Source organism: Phalacrocorax carbo, chromosome 7, assembly GCF_963921805.1.
Source record: "Phalacrocorax carbo chromosome 7, bPhaCar2.1, whole genome shotgun sequence".
NCBI classification, from domain to species: domain Eukaryota; kingdom Metazoa; phylum Chordata; class Aves; order Suliformes; family Phalacrocoracidae; genus Phalacrocorax; species Phalacrocorax carbo.
This window is the reverse complement of record NC_087519.1, coordinates 50,735,725-50,761,641: the sequence shown is the minus strand read 5'-3', so window position 1 is coordinate 50,761,641 and position 25,917 is coordinate 50,735,725. Positions and strand designations below refer to the sequence as shown.

General features: G+C 41.7%; 1 protein-coding gene across 2 annotated transcripts; it reads right to left on the bottom strand.

Moving 5' to 3' along the window:
* Positions 1 to 614: 614 nt before the first annotated feature.
* Positions 615 to 20,058, bottom strand: SKIL (SKI like proto-oncogene). 2 transcript variants are annotated; one of them, XM_064457984.1, is made up of 7 exons: positions 19,817 to 20,048; positions 17,205 to 19,144; positions 12,112 to 12,209; positions 10,465 to 10,703; positions 10,013 to 10,254; positions 8,705 to 8,929; positions 615 to 5,773 (listed from the first exon to the last, which is right to left on the bottom strand). In XM_064457984.1, the coding sequence occupies exons 2-7, from the start codon at positions 18,327 to 18,329 to the stop codon at positions 5,612 to 5,614; spliced, it is 2,091 nt and encodes a 696-aa protein (XP_064314054.1). In that variant the 5' UTR covers positions 18,330 to 19,144; positions 19,817 to 20,048; the 3' UTR covers positions 615 to 5,611. The 2 variants fall into 2 exon arrangements, with proteins under 2 accessions (XP_064314054.1, XP_064314055.1); XM_064457985.1 differs by lacking the exon at positions 615 to 5,773 and adding an exon at positions 7,067 to 7,395 and having other exon boundaries at positions 19,817 to 20,058.
* Between the last annotated feature and the right edge of the window lie 5,859 nt (positions 20,059 to 25,917).

The following is a 25,917-nucleotide window of genomic DNA, read 5'->3' as shown; positions in this document are numbered from 1 at the left end:
TGGTAGAAAAAAACATGAAGCAATGTAATCATGTGATTTTCAAAAACTAAGAACTCCTGAGAGTCACTATAGGGCGTATTTTTCATCAGCCAAAAAAAGTATAATTCTCATTTCTGATTTTAACTTTTTATAAATCTCAGTATTTTATACGGTGATGTGATTTTTATCATGTTTGTGACTAAGCTATTAAGGAGAGATGTGAACAACTCAAATACTGCTCAAGTAGTCAACTAGCAACAACAGCTGTGCACCAGAGAACATGCCGAATACACAAGGGGTTGCACTGACACATACAAACATCAACTTTATGTCAAGATACATAGAAATCTTAGTGTCACTAATATCTTCACAGAGCCATAAGAGGATTAGAAAACAGACTCACGGTGCAGGAGGGATATTCATCTTGGAGATTTTGCTAAAAAAGCTCTTCAGAAAAGTGGGGACCTGCTGCAGGCAGCGGGAGTTCTGGTAACAAGTTTCAGTGCAATCAAGTTCTAATTTACTATAATCAAAGCAAGGAAGACTCTGTCCTCCTCAGAAAAGCACCATTGTTAAACACCTTTCAAAAAGTCAAGCTTAGAAGTCAGTGTTCAAAAATATTACGACGACAAATGTTCTGACATTACAGTTCTTTATTTGTTTTCGAATCCACAATCTATACAGGTATTTACAAGGCATGAAAATGGATAACAGCACAAAATACAATTGAGGTATAAGCTAAGAGCACAGTATGTCATGTTTCAATAAATATAATTCAAAATTTGTAAACTAAGTGACCAGATAGATGCATCTTGTTTACTAAAACCATATAAAATATCTGTTCAATCTCACGTGAGGTAGAGGACAGTTTTGTGTGTCATGTAACGCAACCACAGCGACTCTAACAGTAAGACTGTACATCATTGGCAAAGTGTTAAGAATTGTCGAATGCACCGATCGTTTTTCACAGGCTTTTACTGTGGTTTCAGAAGAGTCATTCAACCTGTCGCCTTGAGCTAAGACAGACTCTTGCTTTGCAGCTACTTTCTGTAATTTCTTAAGATAATTATACTGGCATGTCAATGTCAATAAATACTTTCGAGAGTGAGTATGGAAACACAAAAACAGATTTCGTCAATCACAGAAAGCAACATAATGGCCACAAAATATTTTAGACCAGCTTTTTATTATTTCCAAGAATTAGTTTAAATACAGTATAGCTGTGCTTTCCTTTAAGTGAGGTATCTAGATTTGAAGAAAAAAAAAAATTCAATTTTGTTACGGTTAATCAATTTTCAAAGAGCAAAATTTTATACCATTTGTTTGCTGTGCTTGATGAAGTGCTTTAAAACTCATTTTTCAAGCATTTTCCAACTGAACCACTAACCCTGAAAAAAACCCCAATTTTCTAAGTGATGGAGACACACTACAAAATTGTCGTGCAATCTGGAAGCAGTAACTGCTTTCACAAAGGCTAAAAAAAAAAACCTACGCATGTCTTTTTGAAATAAAAATATGCGACAAACAGAAATTTTACAAGCTTTCCGTAATGAAAACTAATGAACATTCGCACTACAAATGTAACGAGCAGAAAGAAAATAGGAATTTGCAGCTTTCTGCTGCTTCCTAGTGACAGCTTAATTAAAATTACCGAAACATTGCAAGCACAGATTAGCAGGTAGGCGTGATTACATCTTTTGCTGACTTCACCATGTCATAGAAAACTCTGATGTGTGGATTAATTACACAAATTAAGTGCAGAAAAAATACAAAGTTGTTACCTTTATTGACAATCAAAATATATACTCTACAAACAAATGAATTCGAGGAAGTTGACCACGACAGCGTTTCAAGGCCAACTTCACGACTAATGCTAGGAAAGTCTTCCAGAAATTTCATAACACATTCTAGCTATCCCCTCCCCTGCTACAAAACAAGAACGTATGAATAAAACGTCGTGACTTCTAAAATATGGGCCTTATTTTTTCAGGCCACCAGTAGCTTTATGCTCCCATTCAACTTTCCCTACTTCACTAATTGCATTATGCCTTTTCTATATACAAATGATTTTACACCTAAGCTATTAATATATTAAATATAGAATAAAATTAGTTTAAGAATGTGAAACATAACTACATTTGTCTAAATACTCAAGCTAAACGATATGCTTTACAAAAACTAAAACGTAGACTTGAGTTTGGAGATTTAGGTAAAAATCTCTTGTCTAGGGATACGTGGCTATGCTGCGAACGAGGGTGCTTGCAGAATGCCAAAGTTACAAGAGTTTTACTCTCTAAGCTCATATATTTTCTTGTTCGTTAGAGTACACAAAGCATGTGAAAGTTCTCTTCTAAAAAAGTATAGGAGCAAACTAGATATTCACCTTGAATCCTACTTACTTTGTTCCAAAAGGCGCACTAGGCAACTTGGATCCTGGTCTAGGTGTTTAATAATGCAACTTCCAAAATTATGGGCAATTTTAGGATTTTTCTCCTAAAGGCTCCATGTCACAACTATCCGGGAAAACGACATCCTGCCCGAGAGATGAGCAAGCAGTAACTGAAGGCAAAACAAATAATAATACATAAAGTGAGCATGCTGTGACTAAAATCGTGGACCTAAGGACAGAATTAGTTTCTACCACTACATGTGCACTTAAGTGAGTGCCCTTAAGTGTGCATTCCAAGTTCCTATATTAGGCTGTAAAATAAACCATTCAATATAGCTAGTATAAGGTAGTGAAAAAAGGTCAACATATATTTGTTCTAGAACTCATACAGCATTATTTACAGTTTACTAAAAAACTATCTTTCAAAGACCGTGAACACACAAAATCTATGGCACATTTATGTATACATTATTACTTAAAATCAGTATAAAATTAAGTCTACACATAGGAAAATTGTTTATGTTATGTAAAGAGCCTGAAAGTAATATTTAAGAATTTTAAGAGGATTACAATAATTTAAAATGCATTCTAACTTTAGATTAACTAAGTGGAATATTTACAAAGCTACTTTAAAGTCATTTCAATAAATGTTCCGTTAGCTTTTTCAGCCAGATGTTTTAAAACAATCAGGAGGTCTTACGTGCAGCTGGAATCGCTCACACTTCACGTAGCTGCTTGAGGTCTTGCAGCAGTGAAAATATCAGTACAAACTACGGCCACCTGCATTTCAATACTCCACGGCATAAGCCGGTTAACAGCTGGCTGAGAGATGGCCGAAGTGCCGGCTGAGGCACAGCAACCGGGGCTCCGACTGCCACTGCTGAAGATCAGCCGGCGGCAAAAGGGGAAATTTGAGCAGAAGTCACATAACATAGACAAGACCCGAATGAAAACGGAATATACAGTATTCTAATATAACCATCCCACGAGGATTTCATACATTCAACGGCTAAGCTATAAATACTGTGGTAAATTAGTTACTGCAGCTGTATTAAACGAGTCTGTACGGCCTTATCTACACTGACAACTGAACAGGTCTGGTTCAAAACACTGACACTGAGAAGAAACCAGAAACTCTGTTTTGATCCTCCACTAATACCCCGATGAAACTTTTCGGTTTCCCAGGACAGTGTTTTCTTCCTTGCCCAACTAGCTAATCCAACGTAGGTTCTGTCAATCAAGTTGGACTATTCCAAGCTCCAGTGTCTAATAATGACACCTCTACCAATATTCTTGCACGCTCTCCCGATAGCCATATTTTCAGTGGTTGTTACAATAAAGCATTCGTTGTGTTTTTAAAGTGGTGCGTACACAACCAGAACCATCTATACTCAACACCTTTCTTTCCAAACCATCACTGCCACAAAGACAGGCCTTTTTTCCTTTCTTTTTTCTTGAAAGCAATAATTTGGATATGGAGTTGAAGAAGAGAAAAATGTAACCTGGGTCCTCTTTTCTGTTCAGCACTGACAAAAAAAATTGTGTTATTTTTCCATCTAAACTGCTTTAATCATCAGTGTAAATATGACACAGAGTCCATAAACAAGATTATACATAGCTATAAAAGAATCATCCTATGACTACGTGACATTTAATTTACCACCTCATTTCTCATTCAGTTAAAGATATGTGCAATTCTATCATTCTCTGTGATATTCAGATCTGTTATACCACTAAAAAAAGAAACAAAAAAGAATTCAGTTTTCAGTTTTACAAGTTGGAGGGGGGCGGGGGGAATCAATATAGGCTTTTACTAGTGGTTTCATCCAGAATTAAGTGAATTATTAAGAGACTAATAAACCTTAGCAACGCAAAAACAGAAGCTAAAGCAGAGATTAAAGTTATGTAGTGAAATACTAGAACTACTAAAATATTCCCAGTCACTGACGTAAGCAGCTCACATCTGTCAGCTGTATCAAACTTTTTGGAGAGAAGTGCAAAAAAGTATTTCTTCATCCAACTTTATAGTCATGCGTTTAATCCACTAGGAACCAGACTTCTGAAGTACTCCAACATTATATATACATAAAACAGTAAATCTGTACAATTACACATTTTCAAATGTTATAGCTTAACAAACATGCTGTATTTCTTAATTCATGGTAACATGACCATGCCATTCAAATACAGAGACTATCAAAATGATTTTCAAAGTGCCATATCTCAGAACTTTATTTTTTAAGCTATTATCGCAATGTCAGTTAAGGCCTGTTCTACATAATGAAAGAAAAATCCACAAGCTGTCAGGAAGCTCAAAGCGTGGAGGCTTAGGGTGCTAAGGGAACTAATACAGATTTTTAATAAATATTATTTTTCTTGAAAGCATAAGTATCTGAAAACCAGTTAAGTCAAGCATTCATGGTTTCTGGAAGGAAAAGCCCCACCTTTAAGCCTTTTATTAACATTTCTTTCATACCTACTATATAGAAGAAAATATGTGAATTTTTCATTTCAAAAGATTCCACTGTCGTTGTAAACTTTTTAATTTACAAAAAAACCCCGAATGTTTTTTTCTTCCAGCATGGCAAGCAAATGCTGGCTCTAAAACTCTTCAGATTGATAACGAGTTGTTAAATAGAAAAACACTGAAAAGATCAGCTTGGCTTCACACAATGAAATTACAGAAAAAAATCATGCTGGTAAATCACTTTTGATGATCAATCTCTATCATTGGGGTGGTTTTGAGTATTAACTTACAGATGAAAAGCTGCCTTTACTTCCCCCAGTTCGAGAACACAGAATTCTCACTGAAACCCAAACTATTTCTGACCTTGAAGAATTCAGAATGTTTTTTATGTACTTTTATAACTGGATGTGCAATGATAGCAAAACAAAGATCACCACATATATCTGAACAGACAATGTTAAAAGGTATAGAGTTCTCAAGACTGCATTAGAAATAGACAGAAACTGGTCACTCTAAATCAAGAGTTTCGTATTTTCCATTGTTTGAGAAAAACACCAGTAGAAATAAATGCAGATTTTCATTGGTTAGGAAAATCTAAAAACGTGTACCTATCTATCTCTATTTATTTATATATATATGTGTATCTTCATCTGGCCTTGCCTGGGAAATAGAAAGCTGTAGAGAATACTTTTTCTTATCACAAGAAACTGCTCACAATTCATTAGAAACCAAAACACCCTGTTTGAAGGACGCAGTCATGCTTCCTCTTCCGATTTCTATTTTCCTTTTCCATTTTTTGAAGATTTCACAATCTGTAGCTTCAATTCCTTTATCATCATCTCTAACTTTTCCCTTGCCTCTCGTTCTTGTCTCAGTTCATCTTGAAGCTCTTGTCTGTCCGCCTCTGCGTGATCCAGTCTCTGTCTCAGTTCTGCTAGCTGTAAAATAGAGAGGAGAGACAGAGAGGCAGAGCAAATTTTAGCATGTAAACATCAACTATTCACTTCAAGATGCTACTGACGACCACCGTATGCATCAGATAAAATTATTTCTGTTCACCAGTATTTATCAGCTCGTCTTCTACCGTTATCAAGAGTTATGCAGTTACCTACTACACCATTTGCAAGTGCCATCCATATGGAAAGTTGCATAAACATCACAGCATTATAAAAAAGTGGAAAAAGTCTGATTTTTAAATACATATAAATCGTAGCTATATGAAGTGTCACAACAGACCACGTCAGTATAACCCGTTAGGAAGGTTGGGATGATGTATGCATCAGATGTTTCACAAATCCCAGAATAAAACACACTTTTTCGTTTCCCAGGTTCATTCTCCTACCTGACAAAATACTACTTTTGTATTTCGAAGCCTTAACGCATTTCTAGAACAAACAAAACCACCAACCCTGTTTTCTGGTACCCTTTAGCATAAATGAAACAGAATTACCAGAAGTGAGATTCAGAAAATCTTGACCATAACTGCCTGTGCATTTTTGTGTTCAAATATAAACATGAGTCCAACCCAATTTTTTTTCTGTGAAATGTTTTGTGTTTGAACACAGAAATTGAATAATGTTTTCATCTTTGGAGTACAGTAAGCCCCAAACTTGCTAGAGTATCATCAAAACTTATTTACAGTTAGATCTGGAAACATCTGATGAATTTTTCAAGTGTGGCAAAGTTACTGTCATATTGCTTATGGGTACACTACCAGCAGCTAAAACACGGAGGAGACTGGAAACCAGTTATCTTCTCTACCATTGATTTGAGGGGTTATTTCTTACAATAAGACCTCACTGAATCTAAAAAAATCCATCTGCCTTTATGATAATAAGGATCTAGATCATCACTAAGCGTACATCTCACCAAAAATGAGGAAGACAGCAGATGAGAACGAAAGCAGCAGGAGCATACAGGATCACTGGTGCTCGCCAACTGCTATGAAATGTACTGGGCAAAGGAAGTGCTGTGCTGGTTTTAGTGAAACGTTACATTCGGTGCACTTTCATCTCCACTTGTATAATCGGAAATATTTAAGTGGTTCTTAGACAGCAACAGGCTATTACTGCAAGTCCTCCGACTCCACTACTTCGATTAAGCAAGCTGTTACACTACATCAATGCCCACTGCCTGCATGTTACAGCACGTACTACAGAAGCACATCTCTGGTTGAGTTTTGATTTCCAGCTCTAAGGAAAGGTTCCAGTACTGGTTACACTGCCCTGTTGTGACTGACGAGGTAAAGCAACAATTAAACTAAACAATTCAATAAAGAAGTCAAAAAGGGGAGAAGGCACTTAGTGCATCCTCAGGCAGGCCGAGGAAGAACAGATGTTTAAACAAATTTCAAATTCTAAATTACTAATTTTGTTCAATGTACAAAGAGGGTTCCTCCCACTCCACACTTCTCAGAGAGAAACAGCAACTGCTTCAAGAAGACACTGGATTAAGGCTTTTTTTAAATGCCATATACACAGCTTAGGGACGTTACCTGTTGCCAGGCCCTCTGTTTAACTTGGGTACTTCTGACAACTGCTTGGAACCTAGGGTCCAAAATCTATTGTAAATTGTGATAAATGGAGAAAAAGGTTCAAATTATATGTTGCGAAGAGCTCTACAACACAGGCAATAACAGAGTAAACTTTCATGCAAGGAACGTACTTAGTTTTCAAAGTCTAACTTCAAAAGAAACAATCAACCTTAGGGAGCAATCTATAGGTTTTACTCTCTAAAGAAAGTAAGCTACACAAGCCATATAAAACATGCTATACATGATTATCTTCACAAATTAGAACATGTTGTTACTTGCAGTAATAGGGCTTGTACCAGATGTTTAGTAAATCAGGCCTTAGTCAGAGAGGATTACTTCTGGCAGCAAAGGCTAGGAGTCTGTGGAGTGGGATGTCATGAATTCACGAGAAGGATTTACGATGCTAGTCTCTGCCCTACTCCCCCAAAATGCCAAAACCTGTCTCTCAAGTACTGCCTGTTTCTTAGTTTGAGACAGTAAGAACAGGAAATACACACAGCTATGATCAAATGACCACAAAGCTCTGCTGAACTTCAGTTTTAGATTTTGTTTACTTAAAAAGAAAACAAACTGTGAAGGCTAGTTTTCTGTGACACAGTATAAAATATATCACAATCATAACTGCACCTGATTTTGAAAAGGGTCATTCCATGGCGCTCTCTGCCATTAACTACATTTTTCCCATTGGAATGACATGAATAACCTCCAACATAAAGAAGCAACAGTAAAAGTTAAAAGGAAAGTGGAAGAAAGAAAAAAATCTCCATAGGTTTCGACATATGAACCCAAGAGGCAGGAATGAGAGACAGAAATATGATTTTCATCTCCAAGATGAAACTCTTAACTAAATGCTTTGATAGAGCACGAAAGGGACTCATCAGTGCAGAAGATTCTACCACCAAGGAAGAGAAAGAGCAGCAAGGTATGCTACTAATCTGACAAAAAGGTAGCCAAGAGCTTTGGATTTTGTTTTAATATAAAAGGAAGAAAAAGAGGAATAGCTTCTTTCTATAACTAAAATGAGAATGTTTAGTTCTCTAACATGGGCAAGCCTATACACATTAAAACCATGATTTGTTTTAAATGAGGATGTAACGGACTTATGTTTAAGATTAGTATGTCACCAATAACATTGTGTTTCTGTAAGCTGCATTCTACCTCAGTTTCAGTCACGGACAGGTAAATAAATACTGCTGTCACTGTGACCTATTTTGGTATTTGTCTATGGTGTCAGAACACATGGAGAAGATGAAACCTTAAGGTGGGTGAGCAATAGCTTCACCATTTCCTGATACACTAAATATGGTTTGGTTTGAAACTAACTTTCCCTTCTCACCTGTGCTGCATATTCAGCTTCTTTGTCTTTTTCTAAATTGGAGTCACAGCTACACTTTTGCTTCATCACTTGGTCCAGTTTCTTCTCCAGGTCTCTCTGCTCAAAATAAAATTCTTCCATCCTTTGAGCGTGCTCTGTCTGCAAACATTCAAGTTCTTTTTGTAGATTCTGCTGCTCTTCAGTTAGTTCCTTCATAACTTTAGAGTTGCTTAACATTTCCACTTCCTGTGAAGAAAAAAAAAATATCAGGATCACGTATACCTTGTTTCTAAGACCAGAAAGGCAAAAAACTGAATTGAAATGTGTATCTGAAAACACTGAGGCCAAAAAGAGCACATTTATCTACTGATAACAATAGCCTGATAACAGTATTTATCTACTTATCAATGACAAACTGGAATTCTGTAGCAAGCATTTCATTTTTAAGAAACTATTTACACTTCCAAGCACACTTGGAGCTTTCAGAAAGGGTCACAACTTCCAGCAGTGAACCCCAGAAAGCAGCAGCACTGATTTACTAACATCTACTTTGAAGATGTAAGAAATGCATCATCAGGAAACAGAATAAATGTATTTGGTTTCTTTTTCCACTAGCATTTTGGTATTTTTTAAAGTCTTAATTTTTTTTTTAACTTATCTACAAGCTTTAACTCCAACAGCAGAACAGCTTAAAAGTAGCAGTTCTAGAGCCCTATCTGAGCTCACCGATTCTGAGCTTAACATTAAATAAACTAAACTAAACATCAGGTCTGGTCTATGAACGTGTGAGGCAAAGCAGTATTTACCTTAATTCAGAAAACAGAAATCAGAAATGAACACCAGCTTCTAATGTCATCTACTATTAAAACACTAATAAAATCCCCCTAAAAACAAGGGCTTATCAAGCAGAAATAGGAAGGTGGTATTCTTTTTATACAGGGCAGTGATAAGACCATTCCTAGAATACTGATGTCTGCATATTTTAAATCCTGAAAACAGAAATTTTAGGACTTAAAACTCTCCTTGCCAAAATACTTCAATCTTTGGAAAACATTTTAAAGTGAAAGAAGTAGTTTTCATTTGGATAAAATCAAAGAAGGAGCTGCTTGAACACAGCAGTTGCAAACTGAGAAGACACCAATCATTAGTGGACTCGAACCTAAGGAGCATAAGGGATATTAACAGTTTGGTGTCTGGATTCAAGCTGGAGGGAAAATTATGTGTGGTTTGGTGTTTCTAAGTGTAATCTGCAATACTGAGTCTAGAACCAACAAGCTAACACTGGTTTTCTGATGTCAAAAGTGAAACGCACTCAGATTGGCACTGTACCATTTGAAGCTGCTGTTTCCTCCTCAAAATAGTATTTAGTTTTTCTTGCTGTTTGATGTAGGTTTTCATTACTTCTTCCATGATCCTCCCCTTGTCATCTTCACAACTGATGTCCTTCATGAGAGTGGGGGACAAGGTTCGCGCATCATTACCTACTTCAACACGGCTAGAGTCTCTAGTGATTTTGGAAGAAACACGTTCAGATTTTCCACCTCTTGCAGAACGAGTTGACACAGGTGGATCTATACAAAAAAGAAGAACACAGCACAATAATCACTGAAAATTAAACTTCCACAGTGAAAAAGACACAAAGAAAACTGAAGATTATAAAAAGGTCGAAAGAATTTTTGGAAAACTGAAGCGACATCACAAAATATTAGCTTGGTGTTGAGATCTGCAAAATTATATGGTATAAAATCTGGAAAGACTTCAACGTAATTTTCACTACTCACCTAAACGTTTATGCTGCTCCACGCCAGATTTCAAGTCAATTTTTTCCTGTTCTTCAAGAGAAAGCTCTGGATAGGAGGCAGCTTTTTTGTGTTTTCCACTGCTGAGCTTCTTCTCTGACTGTCCAGGTGACGACTTAATTACTTCTGAAACTTTGACTGTTGTTTTTGCAACATCCTTACATTGTGATGCAAGGGATACGTTTGGGGCAACCACTTTATCACACATATAAAGGTAGTAACTGAAATAGTAGAAGACTGAAGTTAAGAATGAAAGGTAAAGCGTAATAAATGATGACTGGCAGAGAGCAGTAAGTTTAATTTAACGTGATTTCAAACTGCAAAAGCTTGAAACTGCAAAATGAAAAATAAGCACGTCCTTTTTAAATTTTTGCTATGCAAAAGGGAATCCTAATGACCCACTTAATCTTCACTGAGTAGATTATCTAGATATGGTTTTGAGGCTATCAAACAAGAGGATTTTTCAAACACGGCTGATTAAAAAAATCGTACAGAAAAATCATAGGAAGTCTTCATTTAAATGCAAAGAATGAAACTAGAATGCCATTGAATCCAGACTCTCCAGCATCTTCATAATCCTTACATTAGCAATGGAGGATGGGGGGAGCGATCAGTGTAATGGGAATGAGCATATCACTCTCTGAAGAGCAAAGCTGTGTACTGACAGTGCCAGGGCATATCTGGGGCCACTGCTGGACCTTCTTTCCCACCTATATTGACCAATCGGTCTGGACTTGCACAGCTCCTGGACTCCAGGGAGCATCCTTCTGTACCACTCTAACCTAGCCACACAGCTTTTGTCTAGTACAGAGGGAAAAGAGCGCCAAATGCGTTAAGGTCAGCGCCAAGATAATTAGTGTCACGACGCCAGAGTTAACACTGCTGTCTTCAACACCCCCCCTTCTCCTAGTTCTGAAGGAAGGCACCGACAGAAACAGAAGTCCCACCATTCACACACGCGCATGGGAACTAGTTTGATGCGCGTGTGTTGCTTTGATCAGCCAAGAGTCTGAGCTCACCCATATACGGTAAATGCATAACCACATGAGGATGAGGGTGAGAGGTACGTCAAGAACCACCGTTTCCCTCGCTGATACAGACGACAAACTTTGTACTATGTTAAGGAAATGCACTCGCTTTCTAAAACCAGGAAACTAATCAGCAGACAATTCAGCAGCAGCCATTGTTCCAGTGTGGAAAAAAGCTTTCAAACACCTTTTACAAGTCTTCTTTGAAAGGAAATTAAGTCGCACTCATGGTAAATAAGCCCTGTGCAGCTTTCCACGTACATGACTTATGTTATAATACAAAAGATTAAAAATTACCTTCTGTCATTTCTACTCTGGAAAAGGAAATTGTAATTACATTTCAATTGTATTGCCTCCTGAAGAACTCATAGATCACAGCTTGAGTCCCATACCAAAACCCACTCATAAGCAGTTCATTAATATTTACACTAAGAAATGCATAAGAAGTTAGTGTTCAATTATTCCTGTGTGATCCCTTAGAGCTTTCCTAACAGTTCAGGTTGCAAATACATTTTTCAGTTTGAATTATCTTTAAATAGCCAAAAGTATTTAAATCCTTGTACAGACAGCGCTTATAGTTCTACACAGGAAATTCAGTTACCTGGGATGGAAAAAGGATGGTGGTTGAGGATCAGCTTCTGCTTCTTGCTTTATAACTGGATACCACTGTGGTAATTCCAGGCTCTGCTGTGAATCTGCCTAAAAAAAAAGAAAATAAATTGGTGGTTGGAAGATGGGTATATGTTATCTAAATTTTCATAAATGCTCCTCGGCAGAATGGCATTTATACCATTAATACATACCCACCAGAGAAACGGGGGTACTGCAAAATGGAGTGTCTTTGGCAGAGATGCAGGGTGATGCAAGCCACGGAAGTTTCTTCTATCTCCAGTTTCCCATTATGGGCAAAGTGGCAATGAAATTAAAAGAAAATCTCTTTACAAACCTATATAAAAGCTCTGCTGAGTTTCCAGAACCCTGCCAGAGGCGTGCTAAAAATATTAGGGAGAAACAGAAAGCAAAAACTGGGGTTTCCAGAAGGTTGTGGGAGCCTTTTGCAATAAAGGATCCACATCAGAATAAGCACTTGACGGATACTTTATTACAAAATAAAGCGTGTGAATCAAATGGAACAATTACTGGTGTTCAGAAGACAGAACTTTATTTAGTTGTCAGGAATTTTTATTGCAAAAGCGGGCAAAGCTGCTGCGGTAACATGACAATTCCATTTCCTTTGCAGTAACAAAGTTAATTCAGAAGCATCAGAACAAATCATGAAAACTTCTGTGCATTCTGTATTCAGTTAGCAATCCTTGCTCTGTTTGTCTCAGGAAACATTTTTGGAATTACTCTTTAGTTAAAGTTGCTGGTGACACTTGGTGCTCCACTGCAAAGGTACTATTAATTTCAAGTGAAAGGTGTCTCATCACATATTTAAACAAGACTTGTAGCTAAGAAATTGATTCTTAATTTCATTGTACTAAAACAGCCGTGGGCAGCAGGTTTTTGGGTAAGGTGTGGTTGGCTGACCCCGGCCAGCAACCAAGCACCAACGCAGCCACTCCCTCACCACCAACCCCAGTGGGGCAGGGACAGAAGCAAGAAAGCTCATGGGTAAAGATAAAGGCAGTTTAATCCCTGAAGGAAAGAGGGGAGAGAAAAAAAACAAACAAACAACAAGTGAAGCAAAGGATACTGCTCACCACCTCCCACAGGTAGACTGATGCCCAGCCAGACTCTGAACAATGTCCACCTTGGATGCAAAACCCCCTTTCTTCTTCTTCTACCCCATTTTTTTCTTGCTGACCGTGACATTACATGGTATGGAATGTCTCCTTGGCCAATTCAGGCCATCTGTCCCGGCTGTGTCCCCTCCCAGCCTCTTGCCCACCCCCAGCCTACTCACTGCAGGGGCCGAGCACGGAACAGAGAAAGCACTGACACTGTGGAAGCAACTGTTCAGCGGCAGCTAAACCTTGGTGTGTTAACAACACTGCTTTAGCCAGAAATCCAACGCATGCCACCATACAGGATGCTATGAAGAAAGTTAACACCATTCCAGCCAGATCCAATACCTCTGGCAAGTTCCACAATTAAAAAAAAAGAAAAAAAGCTTATAAAGCTAAAAAAAAATAATATCCTGCTGTACCAAAAGCTTCATCTAGCATTCTGACATCTTCACAATTCCTTGTGTACAAGATACATTATCAGAAAAGTTTATATTTACACACCCTGAAATAAAAGTCACAGAGCCTGATCTCTGGCAGTCAGGAGGGCACCCAATTACACATGGGTGGCTTCTACCAAGGCCTGCTGAATCACACGAAGGAGACCAACCCATCCACAATCCTCTGGTCAAAACTTCCAGCCCACTAAATTCAGCTCTAGCAATGAAACTGAAATTTAACTCCACCCCTGCAGTTCCTCAAATCAGTTCCAACACAGACCAAAAGGAGGGAGGGTACAGGGAAACTAAGCTCCAGGCTAATAAACTCATAAGCAAGACTTTAAATAACACAGATTGGAAATACAGCAAATCATTGCTGGGAAAGTGGCCTAATCCTGACACTTGTCAAGTTTTTTCCACTTATTCAAAGCATTCTAATACTTTAAATAATGTACATATATTCTTCTACTTATATTACAGCTAGTACACAGCAACCCAATTTTAACTTCTGAATCACATCTTGTCCATGTTTTAGGACTCACATTTTAATATGTTTATATATTTATGTATGAAATTACGTATCAGGTAATCTGTATTTTCAAGTTACTAGGTCAGATTTTTACATTCCCACCTATTTCAACTGGAAACCAACAGTACTGCCTACCCATTAGTGTGCATTTTGCAAATGAAGTACATAACATGCAATCAAATTTTTACTTAGGAAAGAAAATAAAAAGTAATGGTCAATATACATGGAGTCTTTTTCCAAGACTATTCCTCCCTCATCATCCAGGTTAGCAAAATAGAGAGAGAGCATCTACTTCAAGATATACAAGTGTATTTCTTTACCTAACGATCTGTTTAGTTTCGATGCTCTTAATTTTATAAATGCAATATATCCAAGTAAACTTAAAATTTATTGAATGACTTCTACCAAAACAGTTTGAAAAGGCTACAAGAAAAGTATGTCATTTGTCTTCTGAAGCTAGTTGTACGAAGCTGTTTTTAAGGAAGAAAAAAAAAAAATACACACACACACAGAGAGATAAGTAGTGGTTTCAGCCTAATCATTAAGCCAGCAGTTTTAACAGAGATGGGATTTATAAAAATACTGAGAAGAGACGTTAACTCTCCACACTGTGAGCTTCTGCCCACACAGTGGTGAACTCAAGGAATCCGTCTGAGAAGCAAGACAAAGTTTTAGTGCAGAGTGATTATCAGAAGCTGTCGCAAAGGCAAAGGGAGTGAGGACCTGACAGCACAGACACCAGCAGACTTAGTGGCAGCTGTTCCCATGAAGAGCAGGTGGATGTTACAGTGCGGTCTAGAACGCAACAGAAAATGAGAAACTCGGTGACATTCAAATATACAGCTTACAGATTTCCTACTAGCACAAAGAATAGAAAATAATTAAGCTTGTGAGTACAGCAGGTGAGGATCTACGTTGTCTGCTCTTCAAATACTGCAAGCAAAAGCGTATTAGCACTGCAAGATGAGTAAACTCAGGGTGAAATGCTAAGGAGAAAGGCAGCGCACAGGGTTTAGGATGCTCCAAAGCCTATGGGATTTAATCAATAATTTATTATTACTGGATGGACAAAGACCTAGCCAAGGGCAACTATTCTTCCTGGGCCTCCCAGGATAACCTCAAAGATGTGCTGCTGCTTCTGAGGACTGGCTCAGCAAAGGTGGTACGAAGGTGACAGAATAGCAAACAGAACATCCTGCAAATAGATTTCCCTGGGAGCGTAAGAAAAGGGAACGTCTACACCTTGTACCTAACACCTCTCACACCACAGAAATGAGGGAAAGAGAAGACGGCTGAAGCAGCCCAAGCCTCCCCAGGACAAGCAAACAGAGGCTGTGTTCCAACACTCCCCTATTAAACTCTTCTAATCTTTTGTACTTTCCAGATGAATATCCATGAGAAAAAAAAAACCACAAAATAAATAACAAGAATCCTCCCCCACCATTTTATCTTTGTTCAGGTTTTCACAGTTTCTCTCTCAGTCTGATTTCATATGCTGCTTTGCAAGAAAGAACTATGCAGGTCTGCAACAGAAGACTCCAGAAAGTTTTTGTATTTCATTTGCACCAGCCCAGTCCAAATTACTGTTACTGCTACTTTCAGCTGTTTTTTTTCATCTGTACACATGAAACTGAAAGTTCTCGTGGTCTGAGATCTGCCACTGTGAAAACAGAAGCAGTTATTATAGGTATGAACATGGAAGACTATTTCCTCCGACGCACCCACCGTGCTGCAGTTTACCTCCCCTGGCATTGCAAGGATAAAGGCTGCCACGCCGTTATCAGATGAAAAGCAAAGTCTCCTTGCTATGAACTTACCCACACCTCCAACTGACTCAGCACGTGGGAGCGTGCCATATTGCAGACTTTCATGGAAATTTTCTCCTGAAATCCCTTACTGTAGACTGGCACAACTGTAAAAATACCTGTTACTACAGTAAGCCCTTCTGCAACACTAACTTTTCAGAAGTTCATGATGAAAGGTGTCAACATAGAGCACACCTTTTTGGGCTCAACCATCTGGACTGCTCTTGCTGCTATTTTGAAATCCGCCACAAAGCATCCGACAGGCAAAATGGATATATAATCAAACCAGTAGCAATCAAATGAACATATAAATGCCAAATACACCGAAACGAATCATAATCGTGGGGCAGGAACCATTTAGACACCTCTTCTGTTTACATTTTACCCCAAAAATTGTACCTTCTGTGACCGGAAGCATCTATGGTGTTCAGTATTTACCTGGTGCTTGTCTTATTGTTTAAAGTAGAAGCTCTCTAAGAGAAAAATAAGCTCTGTATTTTTGAACCACAGCACAGACTTGCAGCGGTATTTTAGGAAAAAATACGATGTCTATTATTAACCATTGTCAAGATACCGGCCTACAGCTCATTACTTGGGCTGCTTAAAACCCCCTCTTTTTGGCATATTTCTCCATAAAAGCGGTTTAAACAGAAAGCTATTGCTGAACAGGCAGACTTTGGGCTTCTAAACAGAAACTTATCAACGCACCGTTACCCTGCACGCAAAGTCATGAGATGGCTGGTTAGCAAGCCAGGTCGCCATACATCACACGCATGAGTGCTGGAGTAAAAGTAACGAACGAAGAATTAATTTGCAATACTTGATTTTCCAGCCCCTTTCTGCTTTGCTCAGCTGCTGCAACACGCACCTCGTAAAACGTACTCAGAGGTCAAATGGGAGAATGAAAATTTCCACAATAGCTCTGAATTTTCCAGAGACTGTATACCTTAGAACAGAACAAGAACCGACAAAGCCAAACCAGCTCAAACGAAGCTACTTACAGCCCAAAGAGGAAACAAATTACCGCACCTTTTAATGAGAAATGCATTTCCATGGTGAAGCTCTCTCACAGATTTAACTTAGGCTTGATTTGACAAGCATTCCCACTTAGAAAAGGCAAGCAAGGCGCTTCCAAAACAGGTATTTATGTGTGAGCAGAGATTCAGGATTTTGACAAGAGTAGGTGAACTTACTTTGGACCGAGTTCTTTTCTGGTTTTTCTCGCTAAATTTCTCCTTCATTTCCTCCAAGAGATGCTTCAGTTCCCGCTCCTCTGATGTTCCTAAGTATTTTTGGTTAATATGCAGGTAGCAGTGCCACTTGGCCGATTCGAATCCCCAGTGGCAGGTCCTCTTGTCCGGGGATCTGTGCGAATGCATCACAAACGTCTGGGGTGAGAACATCCCGTAGCACTCCAAACACTGGATACACGGGTCATCTGGCGCAAGGTAGAACTGAGGTGCAAACAAGCCCTGGCACTTGCCCAGGCATTCATGCTCAACTTCAAAGGCACTGCCAGTCTCCTTCAGTTGGGCCAAGGTGTTCTTACCAGGGAGAAAACTGCCATTTTGCGGAAAAGTGCGAGGACGTAGTAAAGCATTGCATAGTCTCTGAGCATCGGTCAGCGTAATTAGCCCACAGGACGGAGCGTTAAACGGAAGAATTCCCAAAACCTTCAGAATATGAAGCTGGTCGGAAGTGCACCTTGAGCAGTATATGTACAGTTCGTCACACACCGTGTTGATCTGTTGCAATGAAAAGTCTCGCAGAACCGAATTCAACACCTGAGGCAGGCAAAGTCTTTTCTCTCCTCCGACTTTAAAACACGAGATAGATTCCCCCTCCAGTATAGTCTGGGTGAGTTCCGTGGAGCTGTCCGGAGGAATGAGCAGTGGACCAGAAAGTATTTGCGGCGATGGAAGAGGCAAGAAGACAGCGGGTGACATACTTTCCTGGGAATAACGAGCTGAAAAAGCTGCCGGTCCACCCAGTGAACTCTGGCTGCTCAGGTGGAACTGTGCCAACGTGTGTTTCAAACCTGGATTTAAATTCAAAGGCTCAGATAGGGAAGTACTGTTTGGCTTGGCGGTTTCCCCATCAGGCTCCACAGGAGTTTCGTCATATTCATCCAAGTTTTCCTTCTTTATCGTTGGCAATTTATTTATTACAACTCGTACTTTGCTATTTACATGCATTTCTGTCATTGCTTTTTTTAATGGTGGGCTCCCATCCTCTTGGATCCCACTCCGTTTTTGGTCTGAAACTAGACCTAGAGGGAAGTTTATTTGCGGGCTTTCCATTGCTAAACACCAGAACATTAATTAAGTCAGTCTTGAGTGTGCATTTTCCTGCTTGTTCATACAAAAAATAATTTCAGGCGACCTTGACCACCTCAGGCACACCAGGTTTTGCACTCCTTTCAGAAAAATGTTACTTCTTCAGCCTCCAACAGTTAAAACTGGAACCCATTTTGCATGTAATACCATAAAATTAATACTGGAGGGGTTACACAAGTTTCTTTAATTTTATAGTTATTTGTTCAATTTTCTCGTATAAAAAAACCGCTGCAGTATGTGTACAAAAGGCTTTTCTTCACACCCTACCCACTATTTTACACAGTAGTCTTGTACTGCAATTTAGTAAAAAATGATGAGCTGATGCAAGAGTGTCCATCCTTGATCATTTTTTTCCTCTAAAAAATATACTGCCTTTCCAACTCTGTCTCTATTTAAATATTAAAAGAGAAAAATGGTCTCAGTTTGAAGAACGCTGATCTCCACGCAACCGATCCAAAATGCAGTTCGAGTTGTATGAAAATTTTATTCAGCGCTTTCAGTTCTTGGGAGATCAAACACAGTCTTAAGGGCTTGCTTTATTCCACTGCCAACTTTATGATTTCATCACCACCGCGAGAGTTACTATGGCAGTTCACAAATAAATCCCCAAATTAAAGGCTGATCCGGATCGTCGGCCAAAAACCAAACGTCCCTAGAGAGTCACCTTTTCGCGCAGATGTCACTGGTGTGCGTCAGAATTTTCCCACCCCGAGTTATTAGTAACAGAGGTAAGATGCAGGCCATCGGCTAAATTCATGTCTTGGGCTAGCAGAGTTCTGTCAGCCTTTCCAGAGAGCCTGCGAAAAGAGGAAGAGGTCAGTCAGAAGCAATGCCAAAAGGTGAGTTTGCCATGTCAGAGGAGGGACGCGTTTCCCCCGTTAATTACGAAGCACCAGCGCGCCGAGAGCTTTCCTCTAGCACCGGGAGCCCCATTACAAGCCCTGGCAGATGGGTGAAGCTGGCAGCAGCGGCAGCAGCCAACTCCCGACGCGCTGCATGCACCGGCGGCGAGCCGCGGGCGGGGGGCGGCCCCGGGGCGGCCCTCCCACGGCCTGCGCGCCCCGCGGGGGACGAGGACCGGGGTCCGGGGGGAGCGGAGGGCCGCCCTCCACCCCCTCCGCCCGGCACCCCCGCCCTTCGCCCCGCAGCCCCTTCCCGGAAGGGCCCGGGACGCCGCATCCCGCCGCTCCCTCCCTCTCTTCCCGCGCCGTGACTCACCCCAGCCCCGCCGGCACCGCTCCGGGCAGGGCTCGCCGCCTCCCTGGGAGCGCTCCCCGCCGCCCGCACCCCCCCTTCCCACAGCCCGCCGCCGCCGCCGCTCCCTCCCCGCGGGGACGGCGCGCCCCTCCCCCCGCCCCATCCCATCCCCCCCCCCCCCATCTCCCCCTCAGGCGCTCCCGCCCCTCCCCCGCCGCGGGGACGGCCGGCCGCCCCCCCCCCCCCCCCCGGTAACTTCCCCATCTCCTCACCCGTCGCGGCGGGGGCTCCGGCAGCCCCGGGGAGCGGAACAGGCGCCGCGCACGCACCGCCCACCCGTGACCTCACTGCGGAGACGGCGGCGGCGGCGGCGACAGCCACGGAGACGGCGGCGGCGCGCGGGCACGAACCCGCAGGCGGCGCGCGCCGCCCCCTCCCGCCGCCGCAGCCCCGCCCACTGTCTGGGGCACCGGCGGGAGCGGCGGGAGCGGCCGTCCCTCCCCTCCCCCCGCTCCGCCGCCGCCTCAGCGCCGGGAAACCCTGGTCCCCTCCCCCGCCGCCGTCGCGAAAAGGGAGACAGAAAAATAAAATCCCACAAAAAAATAAAAAAGTGTTATTTCTGACTGGCGTTCGCACGTCCTCTCGCCGCCTGCCCTCGGCCCACCCGGGTCAGACACAGCCCCGGGACGCCGTGGCGCTGAGGGCCGGGGCACCGGGCGGGAGGTGGGAGCTGGGGCGGGGAGGCGGCGGGGAGAGCGGCCATGGCAGAAAGGGAGAAGGTGGCAAGCGGGAGCGCAGGCAGCAGCCGGGGCGGGAGAGGAGGGAGGAGGCCCGGACGCTGACGGGGAGCTGTCGGGCGTAGTGCTTGCCTGAGGCGCGGCGGCCAGCGACCCTCAGCGAGGGTCCTTTAGCAGGTGTCCCTCAGCGACCGACCCTCAACGAGGGTCCCTCAGCGACTATCCCTCAACGGGGTCCTTCAGTGGGTGTCACCCACTGACAGTCCTTCATCGAGGGGTCCCTCAGCTACTGTCCCCACATGAGGTGGGCACTGCTCCGAGACCCCACTACTGGGGGACAGCGAGACATGAGGAAGGAGGGAGAGTGCGATGGCAGCTGTCCCCAGAGCAGTTTCACAGCCCTTCCAGCCACGGGCTCATGGCAGGCCACAGCAGATGATGAAGTGCAGGAGAAGGGTTCAGAGTGGGTCAGGGAGCCCAGCTGGTCAGCTCTGTGGAGAGGGGTGTACATGGGGGGCTTCTCCCACTCCACGCTTGTTGCTGGAAGGGGAAGATCTTCTTCTGGGACTGCTTAGCCTTTGTACAACTGGTTTATTTATGTATTACAAGTTTGTTCCATCTGCAAGGAGCCTAAGGCTTTCTGGTTTACATCATCTTTTTAAAGATAGCGCTTCAGCTGAGATTAAGGCACAATCCAATTTGCTGTTGCCTTTCAGCCCGTATAGTTACAGATTTTGATGCAAAGTGAGTATAAAGTGTGGGACATGAAAACGTGGCAGTTTTACAACCACCCAGCACCGCTTAACACCAGCTGGCACAGACCATGGCGAGTGGGCTCCGTGCCATCACCTCCTCACGCCACGCCACGAGGATTAGCACGGACCAAACAAAACCTGCCCCGCTGCCGCTGATCGACAGAGAGGTTTGATACGCCTTAATCCGTGACTCTGCAGCACTGATACGCTCTGGGCTGGCAGGGCTTTTGGACGGAGGGGGCCTGGAGCATCGCTGCAAAGCTGCTTTGCGAGTCACCTTGTAACTTTTTTGAAACACCACAACGGCTGGGATCAGTTGGGTTCCTCCCGGTGGTGGCTGGGCAAAGAGCCATCTGGGATTATTGTTATTTTGTGTGGTTTTGCCCGTTGCTAACCTTAGATGGTCACTTCTGTAGGTAGGAGCCCTCCCACTCTATGCTTGCATAGCAGCTAGTGCAATCTTTGGGACCTGCGGTGCTTTATCTTGCAAAAATAATAAATTACTGACATGTTAAGTAGTAGAATAGGGTTTAGAATAACTATAAATAGCAGTGCCTGGGCTTTTAACAACAGCTCTCTGATCAAGATGACAATAATGGTTATATTTATATTTTTAAACCTAAAGAAAACCACTTGACCTTTCTGATATTAAAGAATTTGGGTATAGATGAAGGAATCATAAAACTGAAATTTTATGAGAGCACCTCAACTTTTATATTCAGCAGAAGGTGTAACAACAAGGATCATCATTTTACTGTTGCCATATTGCAGCAGAAGGCTTTCCTCTAAACGAAGGGGTACCAAAAAAGAAGCCTTCATTTTGTTGAGGGATATAAACCTCCAGCTGAAATTAAGTGTGCTCTTTCACGTGGCTGCTTGGAATAGGTATTTCCTAGAATGCCCACAGAAAATCATAACTTCTCTTTTCAAAGGCTAAAGAAAACAGAAGGAAAGGAAGGCATAAATTCCTTCCATTCCACGTAGGGCAAAGCAGAGATAAAAGCTTCCCAAAAATTGGAACCAAGATTTAATCCTGGGGAAAGAACACAAGAAATGCCCTTTTTTCCTCCCCTTTAATACTCAACTATTTGTCCTTTTCCATCACCCTTTTGTCTACTTTTATTGTAAATCACTAGAGATTGACTCAGCCTTTCGTCAGGGAGCCTTTATCATAACAACTACTACCCTTGTGGGGAGGGCATTCTTCCTTACTTACATTTACCCCGTTACCTGCTAGCTCCTTTTGCTAGACTTCATCTGCGTAACTCCTCCACAGCAGCCGAACACCCGCCGAAACGTGCAGCTACAAAAGCATTGGGCTCTAGGCATGGAGTTTCACAAACTGAAGGATGATCAGGACTGACACCGCTGTACTTTCCAACCACTTGAGATTCACCACAAGTAGGATTTGTTTATTTTAAGGAGATTTCATGGACATTGGACTATAAAACTACTCTTGGCTTGTCTTTGCATGCAACAGCATTGGATCGAATTTAGCAACACACACCGGTCATTCCACCTCGCTCTGCAGTTTTGTATCTAGGCTGCTTGTTTGTACTTTTCAAAGCAGGGAAGTGTTACAAACACATCTGAATGAATTCCAGCATTGTGCAGCGGTGTGTAGTACCCTGGTGCTTTTCATAAATGCTATTCTTTAGCATGCAGCAACACAATTACGTAGGACTGTGCAAGCATTGGCTCACTCTGGCTGCCACATCAAATGCTTCTGCAGCATTTCCAGCCTTAGACAGAAAGATTGCCTCACATAATGATCCGCAAAAGGATTTTATAAATACTGGTATTTTTCCTCCAGTTAGAGTTAAGTAAACACGACAAGGCAAAGCGGTTGCAGGACTACAAGCGCTAGCCTTACACAAAAATGCGAACTGCTTCTGTGCAGGGCAGGGAGACTGAGGAAAGCGATGGAGAACATGCAAAAGTGCTTCTGCGTTTGGTCTTAATTCTGTTTCGATTCCATTGAATTCTTTATTCTCCTGCAATAAAATGTTGGAAGGTAGGGCAAAAAACAGCTTTATGACAAAGTGAACAGGTTTATGAAGAAAACTTACCCTCTGTACTTATGAAGTAGATACAAGGTTTGCTTAAAAGCCACAACAATATAGCAGAATACAACAAGATTTCCAAATCTACCAGCTTTTGGAGCTGATCCTGAAAAGACATGGACCTGCGATACAACTGCCTAGATGTTCTGGACCTTCCTGTCTTCTCCACCCCCGAGGAGTTTAGGATCCAATAAAAAAAGAAAAAAAAATCTTCAAATACCAGTGAAACGCACTATGTCACATTTCCATTTTAAAGTTACTGAAGAAAACGCAAGATTTGTAACACCAGAGCCAGACTGATCTACGGATATGAGGAAAGCAAGGTACACAGGTGGACAGTGCATCTTTTGTTAGACCTCCTGCTCTCCTGGAAGCTTAGGAATTGGGCGCCATTGTTTAGTTGGGGTTTTTCAAGTTCTGCTGCACATTTTCCATTTCAGGTTGCAAATTCTGGTGACTATTGTGCTGCAATGACAGTGTTGCTATAGAGCTACAATAATCACACAATGTGAGACAAAGCCTGTAGGTAGGGGATTGTCTAAAAAGAGATGTCAACTCTGCCTACAACTTCTTCTGCAGACTGTGAAAAGCAGTGCCAAAGACACGGTGCAACTAAAACGCGAGTTACAGACCTCTGCAAGATGTAATAACCTGCACTAAGAGAGCACAGGAGGAGTCTTACTTTTATTATTAACTCTGAACTTTCAAGAAGTGCTGCAGCTCTTTGGAAGCTTACAAAATTAACATTTACAGTTGTCTTAAAATGTAGTTCACAAATAGCACCTTCGCTGCTTGGTTTCAACAGCTTAGGTTTAACACCAAACAGCCTGTAGAGATTTTTTGTCTTTACTCTTCTAAGTCAGCTCTAAGGAAGAAAAGTTATTATTTAAAAAAAAAATAATTTCTTTCTTTACAGTTAAACAGTGCACTGCAAGTTTCCTTTTCAGATAAAGTAAAAAACAAGGGATATCTAATAACATATGGCAAACCAGGAGGGTCCCTAGAAAGTATGTAATTCTTCCTTCATATCTTTCCAGGATAATACCGAGCAGGACACACTCAAAACCACAGACCTCCAAAATACCATGAACCTAAAAAAATAAAAAAAGGGTACTTAAAAAAAGCCAAAGCCCCCTGCTCCCCACGCATGGGCCCCTCTGCATTCCCTGCGGGCCACCTTTGGCAGTCGCTGGGGCTGGTACCTCTTCCACTTGCACGCTAGGAAGAGGGGCAAGCGAGACAAACTCATCTGCATTTCTAAGGGCAAATAAAAATAGATCCTTTAAGCTATGACGTAGAAAGTGAAGCGTCAAATACCATAGCAAAACAAAATAAAATTATCTTTCAGTGGAGCTGGTTAGCATAGATACAAAGTTTTTGTCAAACTGCAAAGCGTGTGAAGAACTTTGTCACTGTTCTGTTAAGATTCAAGTTGCATATTTATGAACAAAGGGGGGTTTTCTACAGAAAGAAGCTTTTTTTAAGTGTTTCTACGTACGCTGTCTCTAAATATGCTAAAGACCACAATTTAACACCGAATAGAAAATTAAAATTGTGCGTTTTCTTCTCAGAAGATATTAGCGTGCACATTTTAAAGAAAAAAAAGATCATTTTAGTGGTGATTTTTAATGTAAGTTGTAATACGGCCGCTCTTGTGATACCTCCTATGACAGACGAAGTAACATAGCCAAGATACCATATGAGAGACCCTATTACAGGTCTTCTCACATAAGCATGAAAAGTTGATAGATTTTAGCAGGCACCACATCTTACAGGGCAAGTTACTTCGGAAACAGTTCTGTTTGGTGATTAAATATGTAATGGTAAGACTAGACATCTCAAGTACGCAGTTCAGATCTCTTTATCATAAGCAGGAAAAAACAAAAAGGCTTTAGAAACCCCCAACACCCTGACTGAGCTCTTCTGAAGAAAATGCAAGATACGGTAAAATCCCCATTTTCTGAAAGGGGCTCCAATCCCCAGCTCCTTCCCAGGAAAACATCATTCATCCACAGGCAATTTCAGACGCCTTTCTTCCTTGAACTGCTTATGCCATCCATCCTGAAGCGAGGGCACATGCTTAGCAGTTAAGGTATCAAGTATACATAGATTATACAAGCTATTCATTTCTTTTATAGAGTGTTGTAACGTAAACAATTGCTCAGACTGAGCCGGAGCAGTTGGCCACCAAACTGAACAGAAACAAGAAGCGTGCGTGGGGGGAGGTTAAGCATTTAAGATATGCAACCATCTGCAGCATTTGCCTAGGACTGCCGGTGCATACTTGTAATAACAAGCCAGATTGCAAGAGGAAACCTCTTTTAAAACACAGGTACAGATATTGAAGTAGAGAGAGGTTAAAATACTGCATCTGTAGCAGGGTACGAGGTAAGTGCCCCTGCCCTCCGTGTCAGAAATCTAAGAGAATGTGGAGCAGGAATTGAAGAAACAAAGAAAGAAATCATGCAGAAGTAAGCGCGGCAGACGAGGCCGTTGGTCTGAACTCCAAATCCCCAGCTCTGGCAGCTGAGATGACGTCCTACAAGTCCCAGCTGAAAGAGGTGCTTGGCCAAGCAAGCTAGAATTGCATTTTATACTTTACCTGAAGCTTTCTGTATCCGCACAGCTGACTGAAGCCTCACTGCCTACTTTTGTTTCATCAGTGGTGCTGGAACAAAAGACAGAATCTAACGGATGCTTTTTCTCTGCAGGGCACAGCGAACGTAAGGCCTGTGAAGCACGCGGGAGAAGGACTCGCATTCTGAGAGAGGCCGAGGGAGGTATTTCTTAGGTAGCTGCAGTTGATCCCAGCGCTATC

Excerpts from the sequence above, each read along its gene's own strand:
- SKIL (XM_064457984.1), bottom strand. The coding sequence starts at position 18,329 with ATGTTCTGGTGTTTAGCAATGGAAAGCCCGCAAATAAACTTCCCTCTA. Across the intron at positions 10,704-12,111 it reads CCATCCTTTTTCCATCCCAG|TTACTACCTTTATATGTGTG; the intron begins GTAACTGAATTT and ends CTACTATTTCAG. Across the intron at positions 8,930-10,012 it reads GGAAACAGCAGCTTCAAATG|GAAGTGGAAATGTTAAGCAA; the intron begins GTACAGTGCCAA and ends TTTTCTTCACAG.